The following is a 12,696-nucleotide window of genomic DNA, read 5'->3' as shown; positions in this document are numbered from 1 at the left end:
TCTTAAACATTGTTGTGGGCCTATTAGGTCTCTTCATGACAACAGAGGGATAATGCACCCTCCCCCACGGTAATGTTTTAAAGAACATGATGAAAAGTTCAAGGTGCTGCCCTGGCTTACAAATTCCCCAGACCTCAATCCAAAATCCAAAAAAATTGAGCAACTGTGAGATGTGCTAGACCAACAAGATCACAACCTACACAACTTGAAGGATCCAGAGCTAACATCTGGTGTCAGATACCTCAGGACACCTTCAGGGGTTTTGTGGAGTTCATACCTCAGTGGGTCAGGAACGTTTTGGCAGAACACCAACAGCATATTGGGCAGGTGGTTGTAATGTTTTTGCTAATGGGTGTAATCTGAAAATTTAGTTTGCCAACATTAGTGCTGGCAACTAACTAATGAGCTTTATGCCGTTGTAGAAGCCACAAATCTATACATGTACATTTAAAACTCTAATTACTGCAATGTACTACTTAGAAGTGCTACATTATTAATTCTGTGACAAGTTTGTCCACATTGCCTGTTGATTTAATATATATTTCTACATATTTATTTGTTGTCTTTTCAGCTTAGTTCCTTTATTAATCAGGGGTCGACAAAGCGGAATGAACCGCCAACTTATCCAGCCTATGCTTTATGCAGTGGATGCCCTTCCAGTCACAACCCAACACTGGGAAACACCCACACACTCCTGCATTCACACACATAATGTACACGATGGCTTATTTTAACTTATTCAATTCAACTATAGCACATGTTTTTGAACTGTAGGGGAAGCCGGAACACCCTGAGGAAACCCATGCCAACACAGGGAGAACATGCAAACTCCACACAGAAACGCCAGCTGACCCAGCCGGGACTCAAACTAGCTACCTTCTTGCTGTGAGGCGATTGTAAACATTTGCCATTGATATTAAAAAAAGGGACATGGATTCTGAAGTCACATGTCTTCATAATTTGAGTATATTTTTTAACTACTGTGAAAAATAATAATTTCTTTTTTAAGTGCTCCGCTTTATGCTTTTTTAGGGTTTTACCTTTCATGTAGTGTAATGTTGCTGTTTGTGAATGTACAAGGTCTGCAACATTTTAAAGATCAAAGTGCATGAAAAATGGAGCTATCGTCTCCCAAAAGAAATAACAGATTCTGAACTGCCTGAGTTGTCAGTAATTCCAGCTTTATTTTCCTTTCTTTATTCCTGCACAAAATAAAGTTTGTACCGGTTTTGCATAATGCAGCCTACGGATGAATGTAAAACTATAGAAAACCTTCGAAATAAATGAGACTTTTAATCCTATATATTCTGGGACACTCATTGGAAATCCCTGGAGTGTTATTGAGGGTTATTACAAGACTTTTGTAATTTTATGACCTTCTTGACCCATTCTTGAGCCTTATTTTGAACTACTTTGACGATGATTGGAAGCTGTGTCAGAGATCCCTTGAGAAATGGCATCAAAATTATTATTTACATTAAAATATTTGTTTACAGTAAATGTTTAAAATATTATTTACGGGATATGCAAGAGAAACTTCATTAAGAAATACTGCTTATTTTCTACTGTTAATATGAAAAACATTGAAAATAATTTGTTTTGTTTCCAAAATTGCAAGTTTATTCATTCATTCATTTTCTTTTCTTTTCGGCTTAGTCCCTTTATGAATCAGGGGTTGCCACAGTGAAATGAACTGCCAACTGGTAACATCCATACACACTCATTCACACACGTACACTACGGACAATTTAGCAAACCCAATTCACCTATAGCGAATGTCTTTGGACTGTGAGGAAAACCGGAGCACCTGGAGGAAACCCACACAAACACAGGGAAAACATGCAAACTCCACACAGAATTGCCAACTGACCCGGTAGAGGCTCAAAACTGCTGTGAGGCAATCGTGCTTAACCCACTGCTCCACTGTGACGCCCAAAATTGCAGGCTATTTGTTAAAAAAATATATAAGAATAAAGGGCCTGTTCTTGTTAGACAATGTGTGTTTTAATTTAAGATGTTCATTATTGATGTTAAAAAAAGAATCATAGATAGTAGACCTGTGAGTGTTTCCATATATGAGCATATTTACTGACCAAAACTTGTCAGTGAACTATGAGAGCAATAAAATAAATAAATAAATAAAATAATCTTTCATTAAACATAATTGAGTACAAATGTTAAAATGAATCAAGATTTTAAGCCAAATAACCCAGCCCTACCCCAGTAGGCACCTTGATGTCACAACAGCATTGATAATGATGTCAAAGAAACATGTCAAAAATGCAAATCAATTTGATGTGAAAACCTTGACATCCATTTGACATCCACACATTGACATACTTTTAACCACCAAACAAAAAAAAGACGCAAAAAGTAATATAATATAATAAGTTGTATGTTTTATTAATCGTAAAGCTTTGATTAAAGATTACCGCTGGATTTTGTATTCCATCAATACATAACAACATCAAATTGACATTAGACATTGGTGTCAAAAACACGGTCAATTATAGGTCTTCTGACACCAATGTAAGGTGTGTATGCAAAGTTGTTTTTGCATCAAGTTAGTCGATTGCCAACTAATCGATTTTTGACAAGTTTTTTTATCTGTTTTTTTTTTTATATTATTTTGACATCAAGGTGCCCACTGGGTTTTAATGTTGTAAACATAGTCAACTGATGTCAGCACCTTTATAGCAGCTTAACATGGCTACTTAAGTTAAACATAAACATGTCTCTGACTTTCATAAAAGTGTTGGCAAGCCACTTTATTAAGAATCACATTGAGCGCAGATTATGTGTCCGACATTGATAGAGGCAGAAACACTAAGTCGGCTGGTGGAGAGAAGCTGATCCTCAAGCTGCTGGCTACAATTCTACAGTTTGATTATGGCTTTGAACTGCACATTTCAGTTGAAGCCTGAACGCATGTTCTAGAACCTGAACTACATATGATCAATTGTAGTGTAGGTCCATGTCAATACTGATAATGACATGATTCTGTTAACAACAAGGTCAAAATTAGCATATTGTATGTCAGTCATGGCTTGAGCTAATGGACATTGATAGAGTTCCTAATTTACAAGCTCTCAGAGCATGAATCGATCTTTACCTTGGCTAATCGCTGACAAACTGCCTGCTTTTCAGTCGCCTTGAGTGACAGTGGAATTACCTACAGTACTGGAACTAACTCCTACATTCACAAGATCACATAATATGCATGTAGAAATTTTTAGAAATGGTAGACAGGTCTCGATTTTCATAATGGGGGAATGAGATTTGACACTTGACTCAAGATCAACTTGACCTAACTATGAAAAATACAAAAGGAGTGGGGATGAAGTATTACACACTGTAAAGGCCCATTTACACTAAGAATGCTAACTAAAACACTACTATTTAGCATCCACAGCAATGAATTATACATTCTAAACTAGGAATGGGGCGATAATCATTATCAAGGTATATCGCGGTTTTGAAACTGCCAAAATGTTCTGCTATACCGTTCCTACGGTATATTTTTTTTATTTTTTTTATTTTAATTTTTTTTGGGGGGGGGGGGGCTGTTCGCTTGCTTGTTTGTTTGTTTGTTTGTTTGTTTGTTTGTTTGTTTAGGACAATGGTCTCTCCAGCAGAAAAGTGTCCAAAGATGCTGTTTAAAGATGTAATGAAATCTGTGTTTTTAAAATAATGAATACAGCAGAAGTCAATGATTTATTTGAATTATTCAGCCTGACACATTTACAGCTCTAATATATTTTAAATATAAATTAAAATATAAAATAACATATATAGTGTTATAAGGAAAAAAAGATTTTGTGCTTTTACCCAGACATTTAATAAATCTGTATTTTAGAGCAGTAATCCCAATACCGTGAAACTGTGATATGTTTATACAAGGTTATCATACCTCACATCTTATACTGACCCATGTCTATTCTAAGCACACACTGCAATTACAGTATGTCATCTGCTACTTTAAATGAAGCAGTTTGAATCATTGGCTGACAATAATTTTATTATTCATCAATTCTGAAACTTATTCTAATTATTTTTATAGCTGTTCTTCTATTTCTTTAGCGATAAGGCCTTCGGTGATTAAAGTTTCTATGTTTTAGGGATAATTACAGGAGAATTTGTATTAACAATCCTATTGCATTTGGGTATACTGTAAATAATTACAGTATGTATAGTAAAAATCTTGGTTTAACAAATTAAAATAGGCTGTGAACACCATTTAGTGACTTTTAACATAGTTAAACAGCTTTATTTAATGAGGAGTCAATAGTTCCTCGAATGACATGTTTTGTAATTCGAGAAAATTTCACATTCAGGTTATTTCACAAAAGTTTTGAACAAAGTATACAATTCTTTACTGAAGACAAATCTGAAATGCACTCTTAAAAATAAAAGTCCTTCATTGGCATCAATAGTTGAACCATCTTTATCATCCATAGAACATTTTTATTCCACTAAAGATTCTTTAAGAAAGACTAAGGTTGTATATATTATTAAACTTCAGTTCACATTATGAAAAGAAATGCCTCTTTGAAGAGAATTCTATGAAAATGGTTTGAAAACCTTTTGAAACCTTTATTAATAAAAGTGATCCAATACATTTTAAATGTACAGGATTATATATGACAGGCATACATAAAGTGAGGGGTTATAAGTATATTGTTTCTTTAAGTGGGAGAAATAGTGCCACTGTTGTGTCTGGCATGGTCTTACCCTTTTTTAAGAATTGAAGTTATTAATCACTTTGGGTGATGCAACATGTCTAACTGCACTATACTGACTTACTTTTGTCTGTTTACTGGGTAATATGAAATGATGATTGATTGCTTGAAAGGACAAACCAGAAGGTAAAAATAACCTAAATGTTATACAAATAAAATCAAATTGATTAAACTAAATAGAAAATTGACTGTATAACTGCCGTTGAAAACAGAATACAAACTCTTAAATCACTGCCAGTCAATTTGTTATCCTATGAGCAAATGATCAGTAACCAGACTTTCTGCTCTTTCACTGCATCCATTCTGACAAAAAGCAGCTATTTTGGATAAGGAGAGATGGCTAAAGTGTTCACACTGGTGTATTAATGCACAGTAATGTAATGTTTTGAAATGTATGAATGAAAATGATGTTTCCAGGCTATTGATTTGCTTCTTGTGGTTTCATTTCATTTTCACAAAGCTTTCATCTGTGGATCCATTTTTCCAAACATGCAAATGCCCTTGTTATGATGCCACGCATACTGTATGTACATCCTTGAATTCAAAAACAACACACAGGCACACACTCATTTAATACACAAGCTACCTGAAAATCTAATTAAATTAGCAGCAAAGCAGAGACATCCTTCGCACAAATCCAATCTGCTAAAACACACAGCCAATTCAATCAACTGAGGCTGCAAATTTCAGGACTACTGACAACACACTGCATCCTTTATATAGGGACAGAGTTTACATTTTAATATTCTGTTGGATGTGACCCTGCATTAACAAAAATCACTGCTAACTACTCTAAGGTCATCAAGCAGACTGAACGCACTAGTCACATCATGTTCATCAGGATATGAATTTTATATACATTGAAATTATGTTGTAAAATAATACACAGACACACAGAGACACGCAGAATTACCATCTCTATTCAAAGGGGTCTACATAAAAACGTTGTTTTGTACAGCTTGACATTACTTTTTTACTTATTATTATAATTTATGCAATTAAAGTCTTAGTTTTATTACAGTGAATTAACATAGCCCTCTTATCAAGTGTAATTTTTGACATAGAACAAATGCAAATGAAGCTGTAACCTTTTACACCCGAGTAAACACCTCATTAACTGACTAATAACGAAAAACACATGTGCCCATAAAACCAACAGCGAATCAATCAAGTTATCGTTCGACTCATTCTCACGAATCTCTTTAAAAATTCCGCTACTACAGAACGCCTGTGGTGAAAGAAAGAGCACACCAATAAAGAAAAGATAATTAAAGAATCTCTCAGCTTTGTTTCAGCTCAGAACTTTGATGTGGGCGAGTATTGAAGATGAAAAGCGCATGCAGCACATCACCTACCGGCAAAGCTGAGATGAAGCAGGTAGATTCCCATAAGATCCATTTCTGCGCGCGTCTGAAGAGAACTGATATGAAATGTCGCCAAACTGTCGCTTTTATATTCTGAGGTTACCGACAGACGAAAGCAGTCCTGTTTTCAGCGCGGCACATAGCAGTTCGGCATGTTAAAGAGTCTTAAAATGGTCAAATGAGAGATGGACGTCCACTGAAACACGGAGGGCAGCCGCGCGCGCGCCGCACCGCCAAGTGTCAAACTGTCAATCAAAGCTTCAGATAAAGATGCAAATTAAATTAAAGCGCTAATGAAAGTTGTCCACCTGCTCCATTATCTCGTATTGACATTTGTTCTCTTTAAGGGCAAGAACACGAGTGAATGAAGAGTCAGATTTCACTGAGTGAAGATCAAACTCTGAGCAGAGATCGAGAGTGAGAGAGAAAGAGAGCGAGCCGAGCTGTGTCTCAAAGAGAGAGATAGAGCTTGCTGAGCTGTGTCTCAAAACCCAGTGTGCTGCCTATATAGATGGCACCAAATGAGTACAATTTATATGAGGGGACAGAAAAATATGTCAATGCACGGGTGACTTACGACAGCCAGTAGCGATCAGATGTCTGTCTGCTTCAAACCTTCTCCTTGATTATGTCCTGTAACTGTGTATTTTAATGAAATAAAATGACAAAATTGTGATTAAAAAAAAAAACTAATTAAAAGTGAATCTGGGTTAATTAATGTGTCGTTTTTTTTTTTTGTTTTTTGTTTTTTAAGATCATCAGAAAAAATCATCCAATTAAGGCACTCGAAAAGTAAGTGAAAAAGTGAAAAAAAAATGCTGATAAACACTTTTCAATGAAATTTGTTTTCTGTGTCTATTAGATGCATTCAGTATTGTATACAATATGCTGTCACTATTGCGGTCCAGTGAAATACTTCTGTTTTTTTGTTTTTTGTAGACTTTCACCATTTGTAATGCATTCAATTCAATTCATTTTTATTACTATAGCAGTTTTACAATATAGATTGTGTCAAAGCAGCTTAACATAGAAGTTCTAGTAAATGTGTTAGTCCAGTTTTCAGTTGAATGTTGTGGTATAATTTTCACTGCTGAAAGCCTAAACACTCATGAGTAAATCTATCGATATGCAGCTCTACAAGTCACAAACCAAGCAAGCCAGTGGCAACAGTGGCGAGGAACAAACTTCACCAATTGACAAAAGTGAAGGGGGAAAAAATCTTGAGAAAAACCAGTCTCAATTGGGCACAAACATTTCTTTTCTGGCCAAACTTCTTGTGCAAAGCTGCAGTCTAGGCGCCAGAGGCCAGAGACAGTAATTTTTACATTCAGAACAGCTTTTTCTGTTTTAGAAAACAATTAGTTTATTTTTCAACGCAAACCATGTGTATTATTGGTAACTTTTTAATAATTAAATGACTAATTATACTGGTATTAGTTGATATTTAAAATAAAAAGGCTGTTTTTTTTTGTTTTTTTTATTTCTGTTGAATTTCTAAATTATTGTTGCTCAAGAAGGCATCACATTGACGCAGTTGGTAGCAAGGTTGCCTCACAGCAAGAAGGTCTCTGGTTCGAGCTCCGGCTGGGTCAGTTGGCATTATGCATGTTTTCTCCTTGTTTGCGTGGGTTTCATCCGGGTGGTTTTCCCCACAGTCCAAAGACATGTGGTGCAGGTCAATTGAATAAGCTAAATTGTCTGTAGTGTATATGTGAGAATGCAAAATTGTAAGAGTGTTTCCCAATGCTGGGTTGCAGCTGGAAAGGCATCCACTGCGTAAACCATATATTGGATAAGTTGGCGGTTCATTCTGCTGTGGCGACCCCTGATTAATAAAGGGACTAAGCAAAATATGCATGAATGAATGTTGCTCAAAAACAGTCCACGTTTATGGAACCTATACTTCTGAACAAACATAAATATCACTCTGAAAAGTTTTCAGACTAAATAAATTCATTTTACTTGCATAAACTTTTACCTTCTTATGATAAAATCATTGATCTCATGCTGCAATAGTTTGTCAATAGGCATACATATTTATGTTAATCAACAAAGTTTATTCCCAAAAGAGTATGTGTGAGCTAAGAATAAGCTAGGAACATTTTGCAAAGTTTTATGATAATATAACATTATAGATAACTTGGCAATAAACGTTTGGCACCTAATAGTAGGAAAATAATCCAAACAGAAACATGCAAATTTATTTTTGTATTTTGAGGCCTTTAAATGCAAATTATATTCCCTTAAAATATAAAATAAAATTATATTCCCTTACTAAATGTTACATAAATGGATAAAATATATATTTCCTTTGGTTCAATGCATTATGAGGGTTAAAGTGACCAACTTATCTATCTTTTTTTTTCCAGAGAGAACCAGGATGAAAACCTCTATCGACTGACCACAAATGTAAATATATATAATGGACTGGGAAAAGCACCTATAAGGAGGGTAGAGCCCTGCTTCATATTGGCAATCAAAGTGCACCTTAGAGATCTGCTAACCTTCTTGCCAAGGCTGTGGTGCTACAACACAAGCCATGGCCTTCATCTTAATGAATGCATACTAGTGCAACCAGGCACTGTAGAGCTCATTAAAATAGTCAATTATGCCTCATAATCACATTGTATTGCATTCTATCCGTCTACGGTATGTCATTATTACATGCTACACTGTTTTTGTTTTTATGCTAACTAATGTAGGCAATATCAGTCAATTAAGAGTTTAGGCTTTTTGTAAATAAATTTGAAAAGTGCCTATGTAGATCTAAATTACAGCACATAGTTCGTCTTTAAAATGACCTGAGCCATTAATATCCACTTCAGCAGCAATCGCATACATACCAAACTGCACAGCAAATTCATCTGAGTTAATTTCTCGGTGTTGATGCATTTCAGAGTAAAGTGTTGACGTTAAAGAGTTAGATTTTGACAAATGAATATAATAAGAGTTAGAATTGATTTTATTCAGTGCGAAATCAAGGAGTTATCTTTTCAACACTTGGTGGTGTTATTTCCAACATCCGGGAATTCATGGAGCCCCAGTCACTGAAGAACTTTCCAGACGCCATTTTCCATCTGAGGTTTAGAACAGCAACTGGTGAGTCAAACTACCTAAATGTTGGTATTTTACTGACTTTCTCTAAGGAAATACAGTTGTAAACATATTGTTAAGTTAATAACTTTAGAATAGAGTGACAATTTTAATCTTCTGCGGTTCATTCATGGTCGTTTGTGTATCTAGCTTAACTGCATTACTATTGACTTCTTTTCAAGAATGTTTTTATATATGCTCACGCATACATAGTGCATAAAAACATCAAATGTACATGTTCAACACATTTCTGTCACGCTTAATGCCATTTTGTGCGTTGTTACCCATCTGTAAAATAAAATCGACACTTCTCCTTTAATTCCAAGCAAACTAGCGAGGGAATCCCCGGAGCCGCCTAACGTTAGCCTACTCTGCCCGGATGCTAACGGCAACACTGGACGGTTTCCATGAGCTCTGGAGAGTTTCTAAAACATATCTGGTGAGTAAATGAACATATGCTTACTTGTAAAAGGCTTCCTGACTAAAACATATGATTGTTTGTTATTCGTGCATGTTAATTTGGTTATTTTAAACATGCGGCCCTTTTAAACTAGTTCATTCGTGGCCGTCCATATTACCGTTAACGTCAGTTGATAGACTCGCGTGATAACGTACGCTTGAATTATATTAAGCGTTGACAACCATTAAAGTCGGAATGTTAACATTAATGTCTTTAAATGACCGCGTTTGCACTTTCTCAGACTTTTAAGGTTACAGAAGTCTCCCGGAAGTTGCGGGACTAACGTTAACGTTATCCTGCAAATGCACAGAGACTCCCAGATGCCTAAGTAGATGCCCGCAAATGAATGATAATCTCCCGGAAATCGCGCGTCTCCCGCCCGGTCATTAAACACTTTGCACACCCCTCTCCACCGCATCCCTCCCAGCTCTTCAGGTACGTCGCGCGCAAGTCACCCCCACCGCTGTTTAGGTACGTCGCGTGCAACTCATCCCATTGCTCTTTAGGTACTCATTTCTCCCGCTAACTTACCTCCCGCAAATCAACTCTGTATCCCCCGAAAATTACTTTTCCCAACTCGGGCTGTCTGACGTTAGTAAGTTAGGCTATTTATGTAGTCAGGAACATCTTAGTCAAGCTTTTTCTCCTGCATGATATTGTGCTTAAAACTATAGGCTAAACTTAGCATGTACTGTACACAACATTTTCTTTTTATTAAAGACAATTTAGTGCGTTGTAAACAGCCACCTGTCTGTAAAATTTATCAACTGATTCATATTTAAGCAGCCTAATGATGATACAGGTTTGATTTGTAGATTTAATATCAATAATCAACATCTGAATCAAAAGATATCTGAAAAAGTGTGAGGCATACTTTGTGATGTTCATCTCTCTTTTTTATCTGAAGGTTATGCATATGTGTTAGTTACAAATTTTTTGTTGTTTTTTTAACAGCCACAGTTCTCTATACAATAACACAAGACCCTGTGACGGTAGCTGATTAGAGACGGATGGTGTATTTCCAGAGTTGGTGAAATGACCAAGCACACCTTCTTGGTCATATGTGGTGATAATAATGAAGGTATGTTTGATAAAGTTCTGTATTTGTTTCACAATAAGCTGAGAGGGTATTAGAGCATTAAAGAATAACAAATGACATGGAGGTGATAAGTTTTGTATTGTGGGTGAACTGTTACTTAAATAATGTTTTGCTCTTTACTTTGCACTTTTCCTCATCTGCTTATCCTAATATTTTAGGTTATATTTGGACCTGAAACATCTGCTAGACTCCAGTAAAGGTGGCGTCAATACTGGACCTGAAAGGGCCTAACAAGTTGAATCTGGTAAAGAAACACGCACGCGCACACACACACACACACACGCATGCACGCACACGCTTACAGAAAACTGTAAGTTTATGAAGTTTATGAATATTTTTTACACTATGGCCAATATTTTGGGGAAATCAGCATCACTAAATGATATAAAAGATTTTAAGCTCCTCCAAATTTTTCTCCAAGTGTTGTGTTCAATTCAGGATTCGTGACAGACAGCTGCCTGTTTTTCCAGTTCTAGTCATAGTGGTTAACCTAATTGTTTTTGGAGATCCAACAGTGATGTGTGTGTTTTTTCTACTTTTCCATATCCTGTCACCTCAACCAGCTGGGAGAGTCAAGTTGTGGATCATCATGAAGATTTTCAAAAGGTGAGTTTAGATTTCTTGAGTGTGTTATATTTACTTTAAATGTTCTTTTAAATATATCATAGAATTTGATTGCAATTTGTTTTCAAACATTTTTCTTAGTCATGCTGGAGTCTTGAAGAGTTCTTAGATGAGCATCGCCCTATATCCGTGCATCAGGAACCACCAGACGAGCGATCAGCAGCTACTACATCATCATGGATAAAAAGGTCATCCTGTGGCTGGGAAGCACTTCATTCACAGGACATGCTTGATGAGATTTCCTAGCTCCAGTTTGTTTTCACACAAGTTTACAGCATTTATACCTTCATTTAAACTGCTGTGTTTGATATGGAGGACCAAGGAAACACCCGAAGTGAAAAATTTGCACGCCAAGTTGTTTAAAATGTAATTTCAGAAGAAAACTATGAGTTCAGAAGAAAACTATGAGTGACGATATATTGAACTTTCAAATTGCTCTGATAACACATCAAGTTTGGACCAAAGGACTGAAACAGCCTTTTTGAGCACTGGTCATACATATTTTGTTGATACTGTCTGTACTAATAAAACATTTAAAGCATATTTGACATTGTTGCATTTTAAAAACTGAATGAATTGTTGAAGTGGTGAATGTTTTCAAATAAAATGTTTTTTCTTTTGTAATTTACAGTCTATTTGACCTTTTTACCATATTTACACTCAAGAGAGTTGAATAAAATAACAATATATTACACCAGGCGGTGTTAAATATAGTTAAATTTTTTAACTCTGCCCAGAGTTAAAATTAACCCTTACTTCGGTGTAAATGTGCCAACCCTTTTGAAAGTGTTAATTTAACTCAGTTTTGAGTGGACCCCATGAGACACTTTCAAAGTGTTGAAATTAACACCCATAGAGTTGTTTTGGGTCCCCATATTTTGCTGTGTGCACATTTTTTATTTAATATTATTATTTATTTGTTCATACACAATATGCCTGATTATATTATACAGAATTTTATTCTACAAAACAATTGTGAACATATCTTTTTTCTGACTGTTCAATGTATTTCCTGAATTATGACCAAAAAAAAGATTAAATGGGCGTGATTAGTGGTTATCAGCTGATAGATATGGGCCTGTAGGGGCCTTCTGCGCCTACTTGTATCTGTTATCTACTGTTATCATCCATCTACATGGTTAACCAGCTATATTAACAAAGAAGACACTGGATCCAAACCTGTTTTTAATGTGATGGTTTGGTTTAGGGGTAGACATTAATAAAATACAATTAATGGGAAATGTAATAAATAATATAAATAATTTGCATTAACTTCCGGCTGCAGCCATATGTGGTATAGCTGAATAATGTGGATGG

General features: G+C 35.7%; 2 protein-coding genes and 1 long non-coding RNA gene across 4 annotated transcripts in view; 1 reads left to right on the top strand and 2 right to left on the bottom strand.

Moving 5' to 3' along the window:
• gfra4b (GDNF family receptor alpha 4b) overlaps nucleotides 1-6,505 on the bottom strand; it is a 117,439-nt gene extending 110,934 nt beyond the window's left edge. The window contains exon 1 of the mRNA XM_688916.9: nucleotides 6,095-6,505. Coding sequence (XP_694008.4) covers nucleotides 6,095-6,137 — 43 coding nt within the window. The 5' untranslated portion in view covers nucleotides 6,138-6,505. The remainder of the gene's footprint in view (nucleotides 1-6,094) is intronic.
• atp7a (ATPase copper transporting alpha) overlaps nucleotides 1-12,696 on the bottom strand; it is an 813,847-nt gene that overhangs the window by 611,711 nt on the left and 189,440 nt on the right. The window lies entirely within an intron of this gene.
• LOC137487584 (uncharacterized) lies at nucleotides 9,165-12,003 on the top strand. Its single transcript, XR_011006204.2, has 6 exons — nucleotides 9,165-9,202; nucleotides 9,523-9,635; nucleotides 10,611-10,737; nucleotides 10,914-10,999; nucleotides 11,319-11,361; nucleotides 11,461-12,003. It is a non-coding gene; the product is annotated as an uncharacterized lncRNA (long non-coding RNA).

This window comes from Danio rerio, chromosome 14 (genome assembly GCF_049306965.1).
Source record: "Danio rerio strain Tuebingen ecotype United States chromosome 14, GRCz12tu, whole genome shotgun sequence".
Lineage (NCBI taxonomy): Eukaryota > Metazoa > Chordata > Actinopteri > Cypriniformes > Danionidae > Danio > Danio rerio.
The sequence above is the reverse complement of the archived record's forward strand: the minus strand, read 5'-3'. Positions and strand labels throughout refer to the sequence as shown.